Genomic DNA, 24,731 nt, shown 5'->3' on the forward strand with positions numbered 1-24,731 from the left:
TGCTCCTAAACTGTGTTCACATCATTATTGCTTCTTGGGTTGTTGGTTTTGTTCAGAGTAGAGCTCGCTTTACTAGAAGTGCTGAGAACTGCGTACTTAATATAGCCATTCTCTTAAAGAAAAAGCATCTTTGAATAACCACCTGACTCCCTTCCAGCAAGCAATGGGGTAAGCGGTGAATGTGGCTGGTTTATTCATTCAAAAACACTCATTTGCCTATCCTGTGTTTGGCCCCAACGGCAAAGATTAAAACTAAACTAAATCAGCCTTTCCTTTTAGGGATCTCAAAAGAACATTTGACTCTTAACAGTGGTGAAGAGGGGATTAACCTCTGAGCCAAGGGCTGTGGGAGACCCACAGTCATTTTTTAGATTCTGGGATGAAATCAAAAAGGGTCCAAGAGGAGTCCTTTTACCTCTGCCCCATTCCTATATAACATTTAGATTTGAAAGACAACTCAGGAGGTGGATCCAAGAAATGGCACTATGAAAATTCAATCTAAGTTTCTGCTGCTGCCCACTTGAAATCTGACTCAAAATCTGATTAAAAGCACATAAAATTCACTCCACCTCCATTGCACAGAAGTACTGATTGTCCCATGATTTTTATGCTGCCACCAAGTATTATAAACATCTAGACACAAATCTCTAAGCATCATGTGTCTACGGAGCTATTTGACTGGATCTTTTAAATGGCAGCAAAATGCTACTCCTGGGGGGAACTCTCTCCTTCAGTACTCACAGCTGTGACAGCAGTAAACTGTAAGACCACAGTGACTTTGTTACTGGATACCAGATAAGGCTGAACCTCACATGCACTTACACAGCCCACAATGTGGTTAGCTCTCAGTGCAGCCTTCTGAGCCCAGTCTTACATGTTGAGCAATTACTTACCGGGCAACCCTTGGTTGAAATTCTGCCAAGTTTTGTTTTTATTCTTATAGGTCAATATGAACCTCTGAATTTAAGAAGTACTTTGTGTTATGTATTAGGGAACCTTTAATAATAGCAATTCAAGTCTCATGGGAAAGTAAGATGGTAGCAAGTATTTAAAGTATCTCCTCAAAAGAAAAAGACTGGAAAACTGCTTTTCTCAGTTGTCAATTCTCATCAAAGGAAGATTTTTTTCTTCAACAATCTGTATCTCTGTCCTTCATCCTTTCTAACATCAACACTGGCCAAGCATCAAGTCCACAAGTGGCAAATACTAAAGTACTGCCACATATTAAGTAGAAACATGTACACCAAATTTTACTGTGCGTATTAATAAATATTCTTTATTTTAAATTTTGCACATTGCGCTTTAACATTACATCCAAACATTTTGCAAGTGGATGTCTACTTTGTAAAACCATATATTCAGCTCATTGTCATTTCTGTACAGAATTATAAGTACAACATTACTTTTTGCCACTAAGTTGCTTTAGTAAGTCTCACAGGAAGAGAAACATTTCATGAAAAGAGATGGCTTAAATCATATGGCAGGCCTGCGCAGCCACGCAACTAAAGACACAAGCCTGAAGAAAGAACAAACTAATGAGGATACCTCCACCGTCTCCCAAAACAAGAAAGAATCACATTGATTTAAGATAAAACTTTGCCATAAGTCACTAAATTAAGAGTTTTTCGAAAGAGAAGGCGCAGTAGTCATCGTGAGTGTTTCATTGAAAGACAGAGCTATTTTATTTATTTAATTTGCTCCAGCCGTGTCAACCAGCCACTACAAATGGGCCTCTTGTGATCATGTAAGCGGCAGTATTTATTAAATTTCTCCTTCAGATGCTGTCGGTATTGTTCTCTATTGCTGTAGAAAGACTGGTTATTAGCCATAAATGACTGTATTTCATCTTGTGAGATAAAGATTTCCTCATCTGAAGTACATTCAGACTCATCCTGCAAATTAAAGCAGTAGTTAAGACTATGACTTAAGAATGCAAAATGTTATGTAATGGAGGAGGACAGCTAAAAATTAAACCAGTCTAACTTTTTAGTTTCAATTCAGTCACATAAAGCCTTTAATTGGAGTGTTTGCAGAATAAGCATCATGTCATTCTGCCTAAGAAAGTAGTGAGAATAAAATCCAACTCCTTGAGTTGAAACCTTGAATCTATAATTTCTCCTAGAAGCCTATGAGCCTAGCAAACTACCACCATACCTTGGCCTTAAAAAAATAACTAATTAAAGATGTTACAACTAGTTACCACACTCTAAGTAGCCAGATGTATCTCCAGCTAGTCCTACCTTGAAACATTCATCTCTACAAACTAAGTAAAAGATAACCATTTTCTACTTAAGAAGTTACACAGCATCACCATTAAACTTTTACAACCATTAAAACTTTTAAACATTAAACTTATACAGGTGGTGGCTCACACCTGTAATCCCAGCATTTTGGGAGGCTGAGGCAGGAGAATCACTTGAACCTTGGAGGCAGAGGCTACAGTGAGCCAAGATCATGCCACTGCACTCTATCTAGCCTGGGCGACAGAGCGAGACTCCTCAAAAAATAAATAAATAAATATTAAAACTAAACTTCACAACCATAAAAAAGAAAAAAACTAGCTGGGCGCGGTGGCTCACGCCTGCAATCCCAGCACTTTGGGAGGCTGAGGCAGGCAGATCACCTGAGGTTGGGAGTTCGAGACTAGCCTGACCAACATGGAGAAACCCATCTCTACTAAAAATACAAAATTAGCCAGGCGTGGTGGCACAAGCCTGTAGTCCCAGCTACTCAGGAGGCTGAAGCAGGAGAATCGCTTGAACCTGGGAGGCAGAGGTTGCGATGAGCCGAGATCGCACCATTGCACTCCAGCCTGGGCAACAGAGCAAAACTCCACCTCAAAAAAAAGAAAAAGAAAAAAGCTAGTATTCCAAAGGATTTGGTTCCATCAGGACTCTAATGGAAAGGACACCACTCTTCTTCTTCCTCCCCTCCTCCAAGGGCCACCTATACTATGCACTGGGTCAGTTGGGATCAGGTAAAAAGTCTCAGGAACTGGAGTCTTATCCTACATGACACCTAAAAGAAGAAAGCAACCTCTAGTTCAAATTGTATATTCTTTCTGGTATGGAAGGGTGGCTACCATAACTTGCCAATCAGAAAGGCAAAGTTTGCTTACAGTAACCTACTTCAAGGAGGCAGACTAGTGAATATAATGCTACTTCTATCCTTTCTCCCAACTACAGATAGTCCTGACTTGACGCAATGGTCAATGGTTCTACTCAGGTTTTTTTTTTTTTTTTTTTTTTTTTTGAGACAAAGTCTCACTCTGTCACCAGGCTGGACTGCAGTGGCACGATCTCAGCTCACTGCAACCTCTGCCTCCTGGCTTCAAGTGATTCTCCTGCCTTAGCCTCCCGGGTAGCTGGGACTACTGGTGCACGCCACCATGCCCAGCTAATTTTTGTATTTTTAGTAGAGACGGGGTTTCATCATTTTGGGCAGGATGGTCTTATCTCTTGACCTCATGATCCGCCCACCTCGGTCTCCCAAAGTGCTGGGATTACAGGCATGAGCCACCGCACCCAGCCTTACTTGGGATTTTTTTTTTTTTTTTAACTTTACAAAGGGTTTATTGGGATGTTGAATGTATTTTCAACTCAGCAGTATTTTTGAGTTATAATGGGTTTTTTGGAATGTAACCCCACTGTAACTCAAGGAGTACCTATAATGTCTTCTACTGAGACAGAGGCGGCCATGGAAACGTGTTCCAGAGTAGTTGCATAAACCACGAGTGGAAGGACAGAAATGAAGTCCCCAAAGAATAATGAAATACTACCCTTAATTTCTCATAAGCTTCCTTCAACTACCTACCTTAAGCCCTCAAATACTATCCCCTCCCACATCCACCTCGTTCCCAAACAATTATGTACAGTAAGACCACATGGAATACTTACAAGGAGTTCAACTAAGCTCTTGGCACCTTTTCCAGAATCGGGACCAAACAACGTTTCTGTAGGTTCTGCAAACTGTGATACATTTTTCCTATGCTCAAACCAAGGCAATGGCTGCCCACCCTTTTCAGCGCTGCAACAGCTTTCAGGATGTGTATCTTTGGTCTTGTCACGGTGAAACACTGTGTGCATGGTATTTCCTGAGGTCTCTCGATTACCTGGATCTGTAATACAGCTTCCAAGCTTCTGGATCTGATACCACAGCAAAGGATTTCACAGGTAAAAAGGCATAATATAATAGCAATTATTCTTTAAAAAAAAAAAAAAAAAAAGCGGGGCACAGTGGCTCATGCCTACAATCTCAACATTTTGGGAGGCCAAGGCAGGTGGATCACTTGAGGTCAAGTGTTCAAGACCAGCCTGGCCAACGTGGTCAAATGCCATCTCTACTAAAAACGCAAAAATTAGCCAGCCATGGTGGCATGCGCCTGTAATCCCAGCTACTCAGAAAGCTGAGGCAGGAGAATTGCTTGAACCTGGGAGGCAGAGGTTGCAGTGAGCCAAGATTATGCCACTGTACTCTAGTATACACGACCGAGTGAGACTCCATCTCAAAAAAATCCTGACATAGTATTAAACCTTTAGAAGGAATACTAAGTAATAGCAGCAGCTGGCATTCATTTTACCAGGCACTTACTATGTACTAGACACTATGCCACACCTGCCAATATACATTCACTTCACCTTCATAGAACCTAATATGATAGGGACTAAACAAATTGTTTAAGATTACATAGCTTATAAATTTAAAAGTATAAAAAGAACAATTGAATTTCTGACTCACAAGGACTGTTGGACAAATGATCACATCTCTCTCTGCCCCCAACACACACTCTCACACGATGAGCAGTTTATGGAACTGCATAAAGAACTCATTCTAAAAAAAGTAAATCCTGGCAGCTAAGCTGCACATATGCCACTCCAAGGAAAACATGTGTTCTGTCCTCAACAGCAAAGGTTTAAGAATTACAAGTTATGACACTTACATGTTCATCACATTTCAGTATCTTGCTTTTCTTTTTCTTCTTTTTATTTTTTCCTTTTGTGTTGTTCTCTTCAGAATTTGCCCAACATTCAACACAACTATCACCATCATCCTCTTTGTCTTCACAGTGATGAACACAAGAGTCATCACCTGCAGAAATCAATAATCCTTCTTATTTATGTTCTTAAGTCAGCCATGTAGTAGAAATAACTGGGAAACTTAATGTGAGCCTACCGTGTTCATCATGATTACAAATGCCTTCAGTGCAGGCAACATCTGAACCCTCCCGAGAACCTGTTTCACTCCCTTCCATGCTAGATGAATATCCACAATCACTACCATTACAGTGTGGAGATAAGCCTGAGAACAAATCAAGTGAGAGTTACAATTAACATACCAATAAGTATATTAGGACAAAGAGTGAACCCATTGGGGACCACAGAAAAATCTCATAATTAATGGCTTATTAAAAGTAGAACATTTCCAATGAAGGATTTTTTTTTTTAAGTAGAAAGTAAATTAAATAACAAAAATATGATTAGGAATTTACCATTTTTCGTTTTTGTCAAAAATCAGTCAAAGAACAAAGAAAAAGGAAATATTAAGTATCTGACTAAATTATATGATATTCTTGGAACTATAAAGCAGTTTTAAAATTCTAGCTCACAGAATCTCTAAAAGCTCTTACATTTAACAGTAAGAAAGAATAGAGTTAAGAGTTCATTTTAAAAATAAATTATTTACTTACCTTTCTTTATTTTAGGGGACCCCAAAAGATTGCCACTGCTAGGACAGGTACATGACGTATTTTCATTGGTAACAATTACTTCTACACAAGTATTACCATCTTCAGTGCTGCCACAGGCTTTGCAGCTGCTATTTTCTATGAAGTCTGTTTCCTTTAAGGATCAACATTAAGAGACAGTCAAGAGCTTTACTGCATAACAGCTACATTTTATTCCCTAGATCAAAACTATTTTCATCCTAATACTAAGATGTGGCATTTTCACTGTACTGACATTTACACTGACAGTACAAAAGTAATGGTGGGTGAAGATACTAGTCCTTAGCACAAATCAAGACAGTACCAACCAAAGTGTGCTAAGAATAAGAATCACTGTATTCTTCAATTGTCAAGCGCTCTCACAAAAATAGATATTTCACTTATGAATGTCTTTGAGGAAGCTGTAAAAATATTAATTGTATCAGATATCAACCACAAATACATATACTTTTTTCTTTTTTTTTTTTTTGAGTAGGGTCTCCCTCTGTCACTTAGGCTAGAGTACAGTCATACAATCATGGCTTACTGCAGCCTCAAACTCCTGGGCTTAAGCAATCCTCCTGCCTCAGCCTCTCAAGTAGCTAGGACTACAGAAGCACACCACCAGGCCTAATTTTTTTATTCCTTTGTAAAGAGAGGGTTTCGTTATGTTGCCCAGGCTAGTCTTGAACTCCCGGCCTTAAGCAATCCTTCTGTCATGGCTTCCCAAAGTGCTAGGATTACAGACCTGAGCCTCCATGCCCTGCCAACAGAGATCTTTTCAACAGTCTATGTGGGGCCAGGTGCAGTGGCTCATGCCTGTAATCCCAGCACATGGGAGGCCAAAGCAGGTGGATCACTTGAGGTCAGGAGTTCAAAACCAGCCTAGCCAAGATGGTGAGACCCTGTCTCTACTAAAAATACAAAAATTAGCCGGGCAAGGTGGCAGGTGCCTGTAATCCCAGCTACTCAGGAGGCTGAGGCAGGAGAATTGCTTGAACCCGGACGGCAGAGCCTGCAGTGAGCCAAGATCACACCACTGCACTCCAGTGTGAGCGACAGAGTGAGACTCCGTCTCAAAAAAAAAAAAAAAAAGTATGTGACAAATGGGAAATACGCTTAAAGCACTTCTGTTGCAGCTGCCTCAAGGAAACGTACTTGTGCAACTTTTTGAGGTGCAAGCTGAACTTTTTTCCTAGAACATCAAGTTCACTTGAAAGAATAAATGAGAGACAAACTGAGAGACTTGGATATTTAGCAGGCATTTTCTCAAAAATGAATGAAGTCAATCTGTTACTTCAAGGGAAACAATGAACAACAACTTTTGTCAATGATAAAACTCAAACATTGAAATAACAATCAGAATTTTGGCCTTGCAACCAGCAGTACTATGAACTTGAAGCTTCCTAATACTTGGACTTTTCTGACCTGCATAATTCAGTGAACTTTGAAATAAATTCCAATGCATGACGTTACAAAACAATGCATGAGTAAAAGATCTATTCAAAGTCCAATATAGTCCAACGGATTCTAATTTAACAGAGTACAAAAAGGTCATTGATAAGGTGCCAGATTCCATATTGCAATGAATCTTTTAGAAACTACCACTGGTCAAAGTGTAGTACTGAAGAATATCCACAACTATCTGAAAAGGTTTATATTAAAATACTGCTCTCAGCCAGGCACAGTGGTTTACGCCTGTAATCCCAGCACTTTGGGAGACAGAAGCAGGCAGACTGCCTAAGCTCAGGAGTTTGAGACCAGCCTGGGCAACATGGCAAAACCCCATCTCTACTAAAAATACAAAAAAAATTAGCCGGGCATGGTGGTAGGCGCCTGTAGTCCCAGCTACTTGGGAGGCTGAGGCACAAAAATCGCTTGAACCCAGGAGGAGGAGGTTACGGTGAACCAAGATCGTGCCACTGCAATCCAGCACGGGTGACAGAGCAAGACTCTGTCTCCAAAATAAAATACTTTTCCTACCATATAATATCTGTGTGAGACTAGACTTTCTTCATATGCTTCAACTAAGCCAATAAATGGAAACAGATTGAATGCAGAAGCAGATATAAGAATCTAGCTTATTCCGTCAGGCGCGGTGGCTCACACCTGTAATCCCAGCACTTTGGGAGGCTGAGGCGGGCGGATCACAAGGTCAAGAGATCAAGGCCATCCTGGCCAACATGGTGAAACCCTGTCTCTACTAAAAATAAAAAAATTAGCCGGGCATGGTGGCACATGCCTGTAGCCCCAGCTACTTGGGTGGCTGAGGCAGGAGAATTGCTTGAACCCGGGAGGCGGAGGTTGCAGTGAGCCGAGATCATGCCACTGCACTCCAGCCTGGCAACAGAGCGAGACTGTCTCAAAAAAAAAAAAAAAAGGAATCTAGCTTATTCCTTTTAAGATGAACATTAAAGATATTTGCAAAAAATATATATAGTATAATACCATTCTTCTCACTCTCACTTTATTTAGAAAACAGTTATTTTTGAAAAAATATTTAGTTAACATTATTATTGAAGGAGTAGTTTAAAATTTATCATTTAATTTCTAATACAGTAAATATTGGTAAGTATAACCCACATAAACAAAAGCTCATTGAGTACCTTAATTTTTAAGAATGTAAAGGGATCCTAAGACCAAAAACTTGAGAACTGCTCTAGGTCATGCACAGAGGTGGCTTTCTATATTTTGACTTTGATCTAATAATACATTAAAGTCAGGTAAAGAGATAATTACTCAACACTGTCTTAATAAAACACAGACATGACATTAAAATTCTGGCTTATACAGACTACAGTAGGAAAAAAAGCTGATATAAAAACCGCAGGAGCTCACATCTGGAAAAGCATAGTAAAAATGCCCAAATCTAGCAAAAAGCCATACAGTTAACCCTCCATATCTGTGGGTTCTGCATCCATAAATTCAACCAAGAATCGAAAATATTTGGGGGGGAAAAAAATCAACCTGCATCCATACTGAACATGTACAGACTTTTTTCTTGTCCTTATTTTCTAAACAATACAGTATAACAACTATTTAAACAGTTTTTATTTATTTTGAGAGAGTTTCACTCTGTCGCCCAGGCTGGACTGCAGTGGCACGATCTCGGCTCATTGCAATCCTTGCCTCCTGGGTTCAAGAAATTCTCATGTCTCAGCCTCCCAAGTAGCTGGGATTACAGGCGTGAGCCACCATGCCCAGCCTTACATAGCTTTTACATTGCATTAGGTATTATAATTTAGAGATAATTTAAGAATACAAGAGGCCAGGCACGGTGGTTCATGCCTGTAATTGTAGTATTTTGGGAGGCTGAGGTGGGAGAACTGCCTGAGCCCACAAGCTGGAGACCAGCCTGAACAACATGGTGAAACGCCATCTCTACAAAAAATACAAAAAATTAGCTGGGCCTGGTGGGGTACGCCTGTAGTTCCAGCTACTTGGGAAGCTGAGGTGGGAAGATGACATGAGCCTGGGAGATGAACGCTGCAGTGAGCCATGATTGTGCCACTGCACTCCAATCTGGGTGACAGAGTGAGACCCTGTCTCAGAAATAAAAGTATAAGAAGGATGTGCATAGACTATATGCAAATATTACACCATTTTACATCAGGGACTTGCACATCTGCAGATTTTGGTATCTACAGGAAGTCCTGGAATCAAACCCCACAGATACCAAGGGACGACTGTACTTTTTTTATTAAAAAAAAAATAATAAAATAAATAGAGATAGAGATCTCACTATCTTGCCCAGGCTGGTCCCGAACTCCTAGGCTCAAGTGATCCCTCCACCCTGGGCCTCCCAAAGTGCTGGGATTACAGGCGTGAGCCACCACACCTGGCCTGTACTTCTATCTACAAGCAATACATACACACTTAAGAGTTGATATTAAGAAATATTACCTTCTCTTGGCTTACTTCCTTTTCATCTGCTGTTTGTAAGGGAGTAGGAATATCACACACACACTTATTTTTTCGTCTATTCTTCCGTTTTTGGCGTTTCTTTTCTTGCTTGAGTTCTCTTACTCGTTCCTCTTCTGAAAATTCCTCACAAAGTTGTTCCAATCTGCTAATACCCTGTACTTTTTCCACGGTCATCTATTATAAAAATAAGGTTGAGGGTGAATATTGGTCAGAACTTCTCTTTTTTTGAGATGGAATCTTGCTCTGTCGCCCAGGCTGCAGTGCAGTGGCGTGATCTCAGCTCACTGCAAGCTCCGCCTCCCGGGTTCATGCCATTCTCCTGCCTCAGCCTCCTAAGTAGCTGGGACTATAGATGCCCGCCACCACGCCCGGCTAATTTTTTGTATTTTTTTAGTAGAGACGGGGTTTCACCGTGTTAGCCAGGATGGTCTCGATCTCCTGACCTCATGATCTGCCCACCTCAGCCTCCCAAAGTGCTGGGATTACAGGTGTGAGCCACCGTGCCTGGTCCCTTTGTTTTCTATGGTAATATACACACTCCTATTCCAAACCAGCAAGATTCTAGTTTTAAATTTCAGAATTTTTTTTTTTTTTTGAGACAGAGTCTCGCTCCGTCGCCCAGGCTGGAGTACAGTGGCACCATCTCAGCTCACTGCAACCTCTACCACCCAGGTTCAAGCGATTCTCCTGCCTCAGCCTCTCAAGTAGCTGAGACCACAGGCGTGCGCCACCACACTGGCTGATTTTTAGTAGAGACAGGGTTTTGCCATCATGGCCAGGTTGGTCTCGAACTCCTGGCCTCAAGTGATGCGCCCACCTTGGCCTCCCAAAGTGCTGGGATTACAGGCATGAGACACCATACCTGGCCTAAATTTCAGAATTTTAACACAACAAAAGTAAACATACCATTTCCTCACATAATGAAAAAACTATTTAACCTGATTAGATGATCTAGTCTCTAAAGGTACAAAAATACAAAGAGAAAAAGAGTAAGGGCTGGGCGCAGTGGCTCATGCCTGTAATCCCAGCACTTTGGGAGGCCAAGGCGGGCAGCGGATCACTGTGTCGGGAGATTGAAACCATCCTGATTAATATGATGAAACCCTGTCTCTATTAAAAATATACAAAAAATTAGCCGAGCGTGGTGGCGGGCGCCTGCAGTCCCAGCTACTCGGGAGGCTGAGGCAGGAGAATGGCGTGAACCCAGGAGGCGGAGCTTGCAGTGAGCCGAGATCATGCCACTGCACTCCAGCCTGGGTAACAGAGCGAGGCTCCTTCTGAAAAAAAAAAAAAAAAAGAAAAGAAAGAAAGAAAAGTAGTCCTTATACCATGGCATTCACACAGCATTTACTTCATACTATTGGACATTAGCAGGCAAAATGAAATTCACTAAAGGTTTTCACATTTCCTGCTTAATCCTTGGCTGCATTTAACTTTTCACTAGTTATGTTTTTTTCTCTTTTTTTTTTTTTTTTTTGAGACAGAGTTTTGATCTTGTTGCCCAGGCTGGAGTGCAGTGGCGTGATCCTGGCTCACTGCAACCTCCACCTCCCGGGTTCAAGCAATTCTCCTGTCTCAGCCTCCCAAGTAGCTGGGATTACAGGTGCCCGCCACCACGCCCAGCTAATTTTTTTATTTTTAGTAGAGATGGGGTTTCATCATATTGGTCAGGCTGGTCTCAAACTCCTGACCTCAGGTGATCCGCCTGACTCGTCCTCCCAAAGTGCTGGGATTACAGGCGTGAGCCACCATGCTCAGCCTCACTAGTTATGTTTCATAGCAGCATCTTATTAAACATCTTCAGTTTTCTACTCTGAGAAAGTCTAAAAACCAAAGCTGGCAAAGTTAACAGGATTAAAAACATTTTTTTAAATCCATCAACTTCTTCTAAATCAGTTCCCTAGACCACCCCCACTCCAACCCAAAGCCATGTAACAATATCCAGCCAAAGCCATGAAGCTCTATCAGTGATGGACAGTCCTTCTAGGCACTGGTGGCTTACATTAAGATTCAGTCCAATAACATGACTAAGCAATCTTAGATACTGGAACAGCCCATTGTTCTTACCTCAAAACTCTTGCGTAAAGCATCAACACCAAGATAGAAAAGCATCTGCCATGTCTGCTCTTCTGCCCGTAGTTTTTGCCAGATTCGATGCAGTCTTTCATAAAGATGAATTCCCAAGCAGGTCAGAACTTCTTCTTGGGCTATGTCTATTGTCTTTGCATGCCTTTCTCTTCGCCTATAAAAGGGAATAATCACACACTAATACCTTTAACTGAAACAGTAAAAGATGGATAACACAGCTGCAAGTTCAGGTTTTAAACACAATGTGCTTACCTAGTAACAAGACAGTTATACATTTACACTCAACGTATATGTTGCTATACAAGCATGCATGTCTACAACCAATGAGAAATACACATGCAAGTAGAATTTAGTCCTTATATTGCTAAAAATAAAGTAATTCAGGAACTGGCTCTAAAAAGATGGGTTTTAGGGCACAAAGCAATCACATATAAGTGTCCAGCTCACAGGAGACACAACAGTTCCTTTTACTTTCCAATTATAGCAAAACATTTTTTCCTTCATTAGGTTTTTTGTTTTGAGGAGGAATGGAGAAAGGCAATGCCAAAGTGATTCATCACGGGCAAGAGTCCTCCACCAGGCCAGTCTTTACAAGTGTTCACAGAACTTTGGCAATAAAAAAGCCCTTTGTATTCTAGCAGAAAATAGGCACCCAAATGAGGGTTGATACCCTAAATACAAAAGGAAATGAATTTGATTTATTCTATTAACATCATCATCTGATTTTATTTTTACAACAAAGCCAGAGATAATACTTTAGGTTTCTATGCAGTAATAATAATATAATATACACAGTTCATGAATTACATTCAATAAGGCATTTCTTAATCCCCTACTGCAAAGATCTGACTTATGCAAAAACCATTATTGTGAATAAAATTTACACACGATAATGCATGGATAGAGGGAGAAAAATCCCTTCTAATCATTTTCAAATGAAAATGATAGTCTGTTAACAATGAAAGCCAAAAAAGCCTGCCTCCCTTCAAGCAAGAACTAGCAGAGGACTGAACCAAACACCAGAGAACAGTTTTTCCCTATTTTCAGTCAATTAAGAAATGCATACTTTAAAGAGAAGCAAAATCTTTACAGGCATACTTTAATTTATACATATATCATATGTACTGAGGCAGAAGGTGATGAAAATAAACTTTCAGTAATAAAATGAAGCAAAGCGCTAGATAGCCCATTCTAGCAAATTACATACTCATACCCTCCTGCGAACTCTGGCTCAGCACGACCCAAAAGATGTGCAATGAAGTCTGTTTCACAGCAAACATGTATGTGTCGTTCATGTGGACAGCACCGCAAGCCTTCATAAAGTGCAGCACAGTAGCCCTTTTCTTTGCTGCAGTCAAGTTCACCAATAAGGATATTGTATGCTCGGAGGACTTTATTTTTGCAATCAGTGCAAAACCTGTTGAAAAGAAAAACCTCAAAATTAAGAACTGGCTGTGCAATTATTTCTTGTGGCATATAACAGTGTACTAGATGATGGCACTCTCTCCCATCTACAGCATCCAAAAAAAGCCTCCATACACACATTTAAAACATACGCATGTAAGGTAAATACAAATTTAGGGATTGCATAAATACAGATAGACCTTCATTGGCAAATTATTTTTAAACTAGAGAAACACATAGCCTAAAAGAATGAGGCAGATACATACCTATTATTTCATAAAATGCATGCCCAGAAAAGTATTAGTTGCCAAGAACTAGCATATGTCCACTTCAAAAGCTATTTGCACAGGTCAGAAATAAAACAATAGAGGCAACAAACCAATGACTCTTGATTGGTTTGTTCCTTCTCCTTCCAGCCTCTGAAAATAGATGGTCTCTTCCGCCAGGAAACCTTGACTCCAGTTTCTATTACAACATTTTAATATTTCACTAGCTAAGCATTTGAGGATAGGGGTAGGGGTTGGGGTGGGGAGAAGAATGGGAAAGTGGTGCATGTATTTTTTAATTCTCTGATTATTTCCAAAATGCCAAATTCTGTCTTCCCAAAAATGCCTATTTCTCAATAACAAACATAATATAGAAAAAACATACACGGAAACTGGTTTAAACTTAAGTGTATATAATGTGGCAAAAGAATAGAAGAGTTTGTGAATGTAGGGAAGGAAGAAAATTTCTTTTAGAAACCAAATATCAATCAATCAGAAAGAAATAATAGAACCTGGTTTCTTTATCTTTGAATTCCTGGAACAAGAAGAACTTGGTCAGGTGGAAAAGCCAGGCTCACAATAAGAGTAACTGGCTAAGAAGATTAGTTAAGTGAAACAAGGAAATTTTGATCTCTTTGATTTAAATTCATCTCCCAAATGAGTTCATCTATGCGTATGGCTTCAACTAACATGGCTATAAAGATGACTTGTGACTCTACAGCTCCATTCAAATCTCTGCTATTGCCTGAGGGCCAGACCCATATCGAAAAGTGACAAGACATGACAGATGTCCAATAGGCAACACCTTAAATTCACTGTCCAAGGGTAATGCTGTTCTATTCTTATGTTCCTTCTCAATCCCTGTTAAGAACACTGCCATTCACAGCCATTCAGAGTCACCCAGGCTGGAAATCTGAGTTAATTCCAACTTCTCCCTGGGTCTTCCTATTGAGTAGAGCCAACTAGTATTCACTCTTTCTTGTTTCTCCTGTAGGTCCCTGTTTTCAATTCCCTCTGGCATGGTTTAAGTTGCCTATGCTATATATATATATATATATATATATATATATATATATATATTTTTTTTTTTTTTTTTTTTTTTTTTTTTTTGAGACAGAGTCTCTCTCTGTTGCCCAGGCTGGAGTGCAGTGGCGCCATCGCGGCTCACTGTAACCTCTGCCTCCTGGGTTCAAGCGATTCTCCTGCCTCAGTCTCCCGGGTTGCTGGGATTACAGGTGCCCACCACTATACCCAGCAAATTTTTTGTATTTTTTAGTAGAGACAGGGTTTCGCCAAGTTGGCCAGGCTGGTCTTGAACTCTTGACCTCAGGTGATCCACTCACCTTGGCCTCCCAAAGTGCTGAGATTACAGGCTTGAGCTACCGCACCCAGCCCACTTTTTTTTTTTTAAAGCTTCTTAACTGACTTTCCTGTTTCCACTCTTCCTAGCATTGATGCATCTCTTACACCAAAATAATTTTTCTAGCACAAATCTGATTATCTGTGTCTCAGCTTAAAAACCTTTCAGCTGGCCAGGCATGGTTGCTCACGCCTGTAATCCCAGCACTTTGGGAGGCTGAGGCAGGCAGATCACCTGAGGTTGGGAGTTTGAGACCAGCCTGACCAACATGGAGAAACCTCGTCTCTAGTAAAATACAAAAATTAGCCAGGCGTGGTGGCGCATGCCTGTAATCCCAGCTACTCCAGAGGAAGAAGCAGGAGAATCACTTGAACCCGGGAGGGGGAGGTTGCAGTGAGCCAAGATCGCACCACTGCACTCCAGCCTGGGCAACAAGAGCAAAACTCTGTCTCAAAAAAACAAAACAAAACAAAACAAAAAAACTTTTCAGTTGTCTCTTATTATTAATACTTCTGATTTATACTCTTCTTCGTGCTTTTTTTTTTTTTAAGATGGAGTTTCACTCTGTCACCCAGGCTGGAGTGTAGTGGTGATCTTGGCTCACTGCAACCCCCGCCCCCCAGGTTCAAGTGATTCTCCTGCCTCAGACTCCTGAGTAGGTGGGATTACATACGCCCACCACCACACTTGGCTGATTTTTGTGTTTTTAGTGCAGATGGGGTTTCACCATGTTGGCCAGGCTGGTCTTGAACTTCTGACCTCAAAGTGATCCCCCCACCTCAGCCTCCCAAAGTGTTGGGATTACAGGCATCAGCCACCACGCCCGGCCTAGACTTCTTACTATAGTATTTACCCTTCTACTGCCATATCTTTGTTTCATGCACACACGTTTTGCTGGACCAATAGTAGATAATGATGTTTCTTAAAATGAAGACATGGGCTGGGCACAGTGGCTCATGTCTGTAATCCCAGCCCTTTGGGAGGCAGAGGCGGATGGATCATCTGAGCTCAGGAGTTTGAGATCAGCCCGGCCAACATGGTGAAACCCCGTCTCTACTAAAAATACAAAAATTAGCCAGATGTGGTGGCATACATCTGTAATCCCAGCTACTCAGGAGGCTGAGGCAGGAAAATTGCTTGAACCCGGGAGGCAGAGGTTGCAGTGAGCCAAGATCGCACCACTGCACTCCAGCCTGCGTGAGAAGAGCGAAACTCCATCTCAAAGAAAAAAAAAAGAATATATGTTAAATTAGAGGCTCTAAGCCCACTTGGTAAACAGAGGCAACAATGCTGACAAATAATGTTAAATTATGTTATTTCACTAAAGTTTTAAATACGGGCAAAAATATACAAAAATTAGCACAAAATGGATTAAAAACTAAATGTTAACATCTGAAAACCATAAAACTAGAAGAAAACATAGGGGAAAATCTTCATGACACTGGACTAAGTGATGATTTCTTGGCTATGACACCAAAAGCACACATGCACAACAAAAACAAAAATAGACGCTTCTCTGAGAAAACACCAAATGGCGGATGATGCTGGTGGCGGCCGGCGGTGGGGATCGCCTGGGATGGGGAAACGCGGTGGCTTCCGCGGAGGTTTTGGCAGTGGCATCCGGGGCCGGGGCCGGGGCTGAGGCTGCAGAGCTCATGGAGGCAAGGCCAAGGATAAGGAGTGGATGCCTATCACCAAGCTGGGCCGCCTGGTCAAGCACATGAAGATCAAGTCCCTGGAGGAGATCTATGTCTTCTCCCTGCCCATGAAGGAATCTGAGATCACTAACTTTTTCCTGGGGGCCTCTCTCAAGGACAAGGTTTTGAAGATTATGCCGGTACAGAAGCAGACCCGGCGCTGGCCAGCGCACCAGGTTCAAGATGTTTGTTGCCATTGTGGACTACAATGGCCACATCGGTCTGGGTGTTAAGTGCTCCAAGGAGGTTGCCACTGCCATCCACGGGGCCATCATCCTGGCCAAGCTCTCTATTGTCCCTGTGCACAGAGGCTACTGGGGGAACAAGATCAGCAAGCCCCACATCATCCCTTGCAAGGCGACAGGCCGCCACGGCTCTGTGCTGGTGCGCCTCATCCCCACGCCCAGAGGCACTGGCATCGTCTCAGTGCCTGTACCCAAGAAGCTGCTCATGATGGCTGGTATTGATGACTGCTATACCTTAGCCAGGGGCTGCACTGCCACCCTGGGTAACTATACCAAGGACACCTTTCATGCCGTCTCTAAGACCTACAGCTACCTGATCCTCGACCTCTGGAAGGAGACTGTATTCATCAAGTCTTCCTGTCAGGAATTCACTGACTACCTCGTCAAGACCCACACCAGAGTCTCCATGCAGAGGACCCAGGCTCCAGCTGTGGCTACAACACAGGGTTTTTATACAAGAAAAATAAAGTGAATTAAGCCTGAGGAAAAACAAAAAAAAAAGACTACAGTCATATCACTTAACAATGGGACACATTCTGAGAAATGCATTGTTAGCTATTTTGTTGCTGTGCGAACATCAGAGTGTACTTACACAAACCTAGGTAGTATACATTTTTATTTATATTTTTTTCACATGGAAAACCAAATGTCCCAGCACCATCACTGAATATTAATCATTTCCTCTACTTGATCTACAACGCAGTATGCTCTATTATAATCTTACGGGCCCACTGTCATATATGTGGTCCATCACTGACCAAAATGTCATCACGTAGCACATGACCATACATTAAACTTAAAAACTTTGGCACAGCAAAGACGATCAACAGAGTAAAAAGGCAACCCAAAGAATGGGAAAAAATATTTGCAAACCATATATTGAATAAGAGGTTAATAGTCAGAATATAAAGAACCACTAGAACTCAATCACAAAAAAAAATAGCCTAATTTAAAAATGGGCAAAGCCGGGATCATGCCACTGCACTCCAGCCTGGGCAAGAAAGAAGATCCTGTCTCAAAAAAATAAAATAACTTAAAAGTAAATAAATAAATGGGCAAAGCATGAATAGACATTTCTCCAAAGATTATATACAAATGGCCAGCAAGCATATGGAAAGATGCTCAACATCACTAATCATCAGGAAAATGCACATCAAAAACACAATGAGATATCACCTTAAACCAGTTAGAATGACCACTATCAAAACAACAACAACAAATAACAAGTGTTACCGAGGATGTGAAGAAATTGGAACCCTTATGCACCGTTGGCAGGCATGTAAAATGGTACAGCTGGTATAGAAACCGGTATGAAAGTTCTTCAAAATAAGACTACCATATGATCCAGGAATCCCACTTTTAGGTATATATCCAAAAGAACTGATAGCAAGGATCTTGAAGAGATATTTGCACACTCATGTTCATTACTGCATTTATTGACAACAGGCAAAATGTAAGAGCAACCTTCAATGTCCATCAATGTATGAATGGATAAAGAAATGTGAATAGCCAGGTGCAGTAATCCCAGCACTTTGGGAGGCCGAGGCGAGTGGATCACTTGAGGTCTGGAGTTCGAGACCAGCCTGACCAACATGGTGAAACCCTGTCTCTACTAAAAATACAAAAATTAGCCAGGTGTGGTGGTGTGTGCCTGTAATCCCAGCTACTCAGGAGGCTGAGGCAAGAGAATCACTTGAACTCGGGAGGCGGAGGCTGAGGTGAACCGAGATCAAGCCACTGCACTCCTGCCTGGGCAACAGAGCGAGACTGTCTCAAAAAAAAAAAGAAAAAAGAAAAGTGAATAATATCACATATACTGTGACACTCACTGTCCATTTTTAAATAATGTCACAGTATTGTGACATTATTCAGCTTTTAGAGGGGAATCCTGTCATATGCTACAACATAGATGAACGTTAGACATTATCTAAGTATTGTCTTAGATAATGGCTAAGTAAAATAAGCCAATCACAAAAATTCAAGTGCTACATTATTCCATTTATATTAGCTATCTAAAATAATTAAACTCAGAAAGAGAAAGAAGAATTGTGGTTGCTAGGGGGTGAGGGGAGAAAAAAGGTGTTGTTCAATGGGTATAGTTTCAGTTGAGATGAAAAAGTTCTAGAGATCTGTTGTACAACAATGTGCATACAGTTAACAATATTGTAATGTACACTTAAAAACTGTTTAAAAGGTAAAGTTATGTTTCACAGTATTTTGAGACAGGGTCTCACTCTGTTGCCCAGGCTGGAGTGCAGTGGCATACTCTTGTCTCACTGTAGCCTCAACCTCCCTAGTAGGCTCAGGTGATCCTCCCCGCCTCATCCACCTGAGTACCTGGGACTACAGGTGTGTGCCACCACGCATGGCTAATTTTTGTATTCTTTGTAGAGACAGGGTTTTGCCATGTTGCCCAGGCTAGTCTTGAACTCCTGGGCTCAAACAATCCGCCCGCCTCAGTCTCCCAAAATGCTGAACTGTGAGACACCGTGCCTAGCCTTATTTTGTGTTCTTTTAAAACACACACACACGCAAGCAGGAACAGAAAGTCTCTCCTTTAGGAGAGAAAAAACGGACACAGAAATAACAACAAATACTTCCACATTTTCAGGTTATAAATAGCAAGTTCACATTTTCAGGTAATTAAATGGTCAAATGTCAAAGAGAACAATAATAAAACTTGAAATATTTTCCCATTTTACTGCTTTATACTCTCATAGTAGTTTAATATATGTTTGATTGTACAACTATAAGCGTAAGTAAATAGCGAGTTAAAAATAGGATATAAAAGCCGTAAAAGAGAATTTTTCCCATTTGTAAAAGCAGCATTGCATATGACTTTTTTAAAACTTTTTTTTTTCGAGACAGAGTCTCACTCTGTCACCCAGGCTGAAGTGCAGTGGCATGATCATGGCTCACTGCAGCCTTCAACCTTCCTGGGCTCAAGTGATCCTCCCACCTCAGCCTCCCGAGTAGATGAAACTGCAGGTGTGTCACTACACCCAGCTAATTTTTAAATTTTGTTTATTTATTTATTTTTATTTACTATTATCTTTTTTTTGAGATGGAGTCTCGCTCTGTCGCCCAGGCTGCAGTGCAGCGGCGCAAACTCGGCTCACTGCAAGCTCCACCTCCTGGGTTCACGCCATTCTCCTGCCTCAGCCTCCCAAGTAGCTGGGACTACAGGCGCGCACCATCAAGCCCAGCTAAATTTTTTGTATTTTTTAGTAGAGACGGAGTTTCACTGTGTTAGCCAGGATAGTCTCAATCTCCTGACCTCATGATCCGCCTGCCTCGGCCTCCCAAAGTGTTAGGATTACAGGCGTGAGCCACGGCGCCCGGCCTGTTTTTTTTTTTTTTTTTTTTTTTTTTGAGATGGAGTCTTGCTCTGTTGCCGAGGCTGGAGCGCAAATGGCGTAATCTTGGCTCACCGCAACCTCCACCTCTCAAGTTAAGTGATTCTCCTGCTTCAGCCTCCTGAGTAGCTGGGATTACAGGCACACGCCACTAAGCCCTGCTAATTTTTATATTTTTAGTAGAGATGGGGTATCACCATGTTGGCCAGGCTGGTCTTGAACTCCTAACCTCGTAATCCACCCACCTCCGCCTCCCAAAGTGCTGAGATTAGAGGAGTGAGCCACCACACTCAGCCTTTATAAATGGGCCTCCCTATGTTGCCCAAGCTGGTATTGAACTCCTGAATTCAAGTGATCCTCCTGCCTTGGCTTCCCAAAGTGTTGGAATTATAGGCATAAGCCACAATGCCCAGCCTTAAAAAACCCTTAAGGCAGAGGTTTCAGTTTATTAACACCTCATTTCTAATGATGTTCTATCATGTCTCAGCCTTTTGACTAAGATCAAGTGTAGTATCTGATGATGTTCTATCATAATACTATTCTTTTGAGACAGTCTCACTCTGTCACCCAGGCTGGAGTGCAGTAGCACAATCTCAGCTCACTGCAAACTCTGCTTCCCAGATTCCAGCAATTCTCATGCCTCAGCCTCCTGAGTAGCTGGGATTACAGAAGTGCACCACCATGCCTGGCTAATTTACGTATTTTCAGTAGAGAGGGGTTTCACCATGTTGGCCAGGCTGGTCTCAAACTCCTGGCCTCATGTGATCTGTCCATCTCAGCCTCCCAAAGTGCTAGGATTACAGGCATGAGCCACCATGCCCGGCCTCTACCATAATTCTTTTTTTTTTTTTTGGGGGGGGGAACGAAGTTTCACTCTTGTTGCCTAGGCTGGAGCGCAATGGCGCGATCTCAGCTTACTGCAACCTCTGCCTCCTCCCGGGTTCAAGCGATTCTCCTGCCTCAGCCTCCTGAGTAGCTGGGATTACAGGCACCCGCCACCACGCCCGGCTAATTTTTGTATATTTAGTAGAGACAGGGTTTCGCCATGTTGACCACACTGGTCTTGAACTTCTGACTTCAGGTGATCCACCCGCCTTGGCCTCCCAAAGTGCTGGGATTACAGGCATGAGCCACTGCGGCCAGCTGCTAATTTTATTTTAATTTTTATTATTTTTGAGATGGAGTTTTACTCTGCTGCCCAAGCTGGAATGCAGTAGTACAATCACGGCCACTGTGATCATGGTGCACCTTCAACCTCCTGGGCTCAAGTGATACTCTCACCTCAGCCTCCCCAGTAGCTAGGACTACAGGTTTGTGCCACCACGGCAGCTAATTTTTCTGCTTTTTTGTAGAGATGGGGTTTTACCATGTTGTCTAGGCTGGTCTAAAACTCCTGGGCTCAAACCATCTACCTGACTTGTCCTCCCAAAGTGCTGGAACTACACGTGAGCCACCACGCCCAGCCTATGTTTGTTTTAAAGAAGATAAAAATTGAGGCACAGAAAAGTCAACTAACTTGTACAGTTACAATTAGTAGAATCCAGATGCAATACAATCTCCTTAAATTCATCACTTACTGCCTTAATTATTACTCTCAACCATACTTTCTCACAACTGTTAAGATATTTATAAAATGGACTAAAATCCATCTAAAAATGTTAAAACACTAACCCTAAACATAGGAAAATCTACAAAACCATTATAAGAAACTCCAAAACATGTGCTCTAATAACTTGTCATTTACCACCCACAAAAACTATCTTTTGGGAGGATCAATTCATATTTAAAGAGGAAGGATATGTTTTGTGTCTGTATAGTTCCTGTAAAACTCCAAGTAAGTGACACATTCTCTACTCTCTTCGGCATAATCCACCAAAAAGGCAAAGAAAGAAAGTTTTTAAATGAAAAAAGAAAAACACCAATAAACTTGGTATGTGGGCAAAGTCATTAGCTTACTGCCACATAAAGTAATGACACCAGTTTTTATAATTCACTTGATTTTTAGAGGCACTCCCAAAATAATTGTCTGTATCTGCCTCAAAGTCAAAGGACATACAACCACAAATGCAACATGTAACAAATTTAAACAGTACAACTGCCCCAAGAACACCATCTCTAGATGATGTTACCTTACCAGTTTCTTTTTCTTTTTTCGAGACAGAGTCTTGCTCTGTCGGAGTGCAGTGGCACGATCCTGGCTCACTGCAATCTCTACCTCCTGGTTTCAAGCGATTCACCTGCCTCAGTCTCCCAAGTAGCTGGGACTACAGGTGCGTGCCACCATGCCTGGCTAATTTTTTTACTTTTAGTAGACACGGGGTTTCGTCACGTTGGCCTGGCTGGTCTCAAACCCCTGACTTAAGGTGATCCACTTGCCTGAGACTCCCAAAGTGCTGGGATTACAGACGTGAGCCACCGCACCCAGCCCACCAGTTTCCTTTTCTACTGGACTCTCCTCCCTATAAATTTCCAAATGTTAATGACACTCAGAAAATTCCTTTGTAGGCCAGGCACAGTGGCTCACACCTGTAATCCCGGCACTTCAGGAGGCTGAGGAGAGCGGATCACAAGTCAGGAGACTGAGACCATCCTGGGAAACATGGTGAAACCCCATCTCTACTAAAAATACAAAAATTAGCTGGGCATAGTGGTATGTGCCTGTAATCCCAGCTACTTGGGAGGCTGAGGCAGGAGAATCTCTTGAATCAGGGAGTCAGCAGTTACACTGAGCCGAGATCGAGCCACTGCATTCCAGCCTGGTGACAGAGCGAGACTCCGTCTCAAAAAAAAAAAGAAATTCCTTTGTAAAAGTAGTGTTCCATAAAGAAAAATCTGAAGTTACTTTTATAGTAACGAAACACATGAATATCAACTCTCTTTTGGGGTCCTGATAATGAAAGAAGAAATACTTCAAATATTAAGTAAAAAGCTAATAATTTAATTTTGAAAATGCTACCATAGGCTGGGCGCAGCTCATGCCTGTAATCTCAGCTCTTTGGGAGGTCGAGGCAGATGGATCACCTGAGGTCAGGAGTTCGAGACCAGCCTAACCAACATGGCAAAGCCCTGTCTCTACTAAAAATACAAAAATTAGCCGGGCGTGGTGGCATGCGCCTGCAGTCTCAGCTACTCAGGAGGCTGAGGCAGGAGAATCGCTGGAACGCGGGAGGCGAAGGGAACAGTGATCCGAGGTCTCACTACTGCACTCCAGCCTGGATAACAGAGTGAGACTCCGTCTCAAAAAGAAAAAAAAAATCACAAAACAGGAGATGCTGGCTTAACACAAGAACGCTAACCCTGAGAGTCATCCCATAAAGCAACTGCTTTGGCCAAGCGCAGTGGCTTATGCCTGTAATCCCAGCACTTTGGGAGGCTGAGGTTGGTGGATCACAAGGTCAGGAGACCTAAACCATCCTGGCCAACATGGTGAAACCCCATCTCTACTAGAAATACAAAAATTAGCTGGGTGTGGCGGTGTGTGCCTGTAATCCCAGCTACTCAAGAGGCTGAGGCAGGAGAATCTCTTGAACCTGGGAGGCAGAGGTTGCAGTGAGCCGAGATCGCGCCACTGTACTCCAGCCTCGCGACAGAGCTAGACTCCATCTTAAAAAAAAAAAAGGAACTGCCTACTCTAACATTAAGCTCCGCCTAGTGCCAAGTATTAAAGGGAAGGCTAGAATGCTATTATACAAAAGAGGTCAGTGACAGGCCACTCTAGGTGACTGACACATAAGGCACCTTCCACATTATACTGGAACAACCATCAGACTTACCTGTGTTTTCGCAGATATGTTTCTAGTGTTTCTAAAAGACAACTCGAGTCAATTAAAACTACTTCATCCCTGCATTCCTGTGACATTAGTTCCCATACATCCATCCAACAACCTCTGTAGAAAGAACAAATATTAGTGGAAAGGGAGAATACAAAAGGGTAAAACATTAAAAAAACAAAAAACAGATTAAAGTATTGCTTGATTTTACCTGGCTGTTCCCTGGAAAGGTCCATAATAGAAAATGATCCTATACTTGCTGTCCTTCCTGTGGTCTTCACTATTTCTCTTATCTGTACTTAACTTCTCTGAACTGACACTGCTACTGCTCCCTTCACTGTAGTATAGTATAGTACAAAGCTTAGTGACACTGAGATAATCTGAAGAAATAATTTCTATAGTCTAAATTAAAATCATGAACACTTTAATGATTAAGATATTAGAACATGTTTACAAATTATATGATTACATACTCATTTTCTATTAATATAACGTTCATTTAAATGTGTGCTCATATCTTTATATAAAAACTTCTGCTTGACTATCAAGTTTATCTGATACAATTTAACATTTGTAGTTATGAAGACAGCAACTGGTTAATAAACTAAGTATTCTATGAGCAAATATAGTTGGAATGTTCTAAAGTCAAAATGACCAAAAAAATTATCAAGTATTTTCCCTTATAAACACAGACCAATCTTCCACAAATTGAAAATTCTAAGAAGTTTTGATCTACTTAATGAGATCATCATCAAGTAATTTTTTTTTTTACTTTTATTTTGTAGAGACAAGATCTCTACTATGTTGCCCAGGCTGGTCTCAAACCCCTGACCTCAAGCCATTCTCCCACCTCAGCCTCCCAAAGCACTGGGATTACAGGTGTGAGCCATCATGCCCAGCTCAATTTTTTTTTTGTAATC

The 24,731-nt window shown here is 41.6% G+C and overlaps 1 protein-coding gene and 1 pseudogene across 8 annotated transcripts in view; one reads left to right on the plus strand and one right to left on the minus strand.

The window, feature by feature from the left end:
- Positions 1 to 1,248: 1,248 nt before the first annotated feature.
- GGNBP2 (gametogenetin binding protein 2) overlaps positions 1,249 to 24,731 on the minus strand; it is a 45,461-nt gene continuing 21,978 nt past the window's right edge. For 2 of the 8 annotated variants that reach the window (XM_054456916.2, XM_054456918.2), the window contains 10 exons: positions 24,023 to 24,148; positions 23,815 to 23,928; positions 12,927 to 13,130; positions 11,693 to 11,867; positions 9,605 to 9,799; positions 5,687 to 5,837; positions 5,173 to 5,298; positions 4,940 to 5,088; positions 3,897 to 4,145; positions 1,249 to 1,892 (listed from right to left, as the gene is read on the minus strand). In XM_054456916.2, the coding sequence (XP_054312891.2) occupies positions 1,686 to 1,892; positions 3,897 to 4,145; positions 4,940 to 5,088; positions 5,173 to 5,298; positions 5,687 to 5,837; positions 9,605 to 9,799; positions 11,693 to 11,867; positions 12,927 to 13,130; positions 23,815 to 23,928; positions 24,023 to 24,148 (1,696 nt within the window). In that variant the 3' untranslated portion in view covers positions 1,249 to 1,685. Of the gene's footprint in view, positions 1,893 to 3,896; positions 4,146 to 4,939; positions 5,089 to 5,172; positions 5,299 to 5,686; positions 5,838 to 9,604; positions 9,800 to 11,692; positions 11,868 to 12,920; positions 13,131 to 23,814; positions 23,929 to 24,022; positions 24,149 to 24,731 lie in introns of all 8 variants that reach the window. The other 6 variants (XM_054456915.2, XM_054456917.2, XM_054456920.2 and 3 more) reach the window with 3 other exon arrangements.
- Positions 16,275 to 17,157, plus strand: LOC129016804 (small ribosomal subunit protein uS5-like; annotated as a pseudogene).

This window comes from Pongo pygmaeus, chromosome 19, assembly GCF_028885625.2.
Source record: "Pongo pygmaeus isolate AG05252 chromosome 19, NHGRI_mPonPyg2-v2.0_pri, whole genome shotgun sequence".
NCBI lineage: Eukaryota > Metazoa > Chordata > Mammalia > Primates > Hominidae > Pongo > Pongo pygmaeus.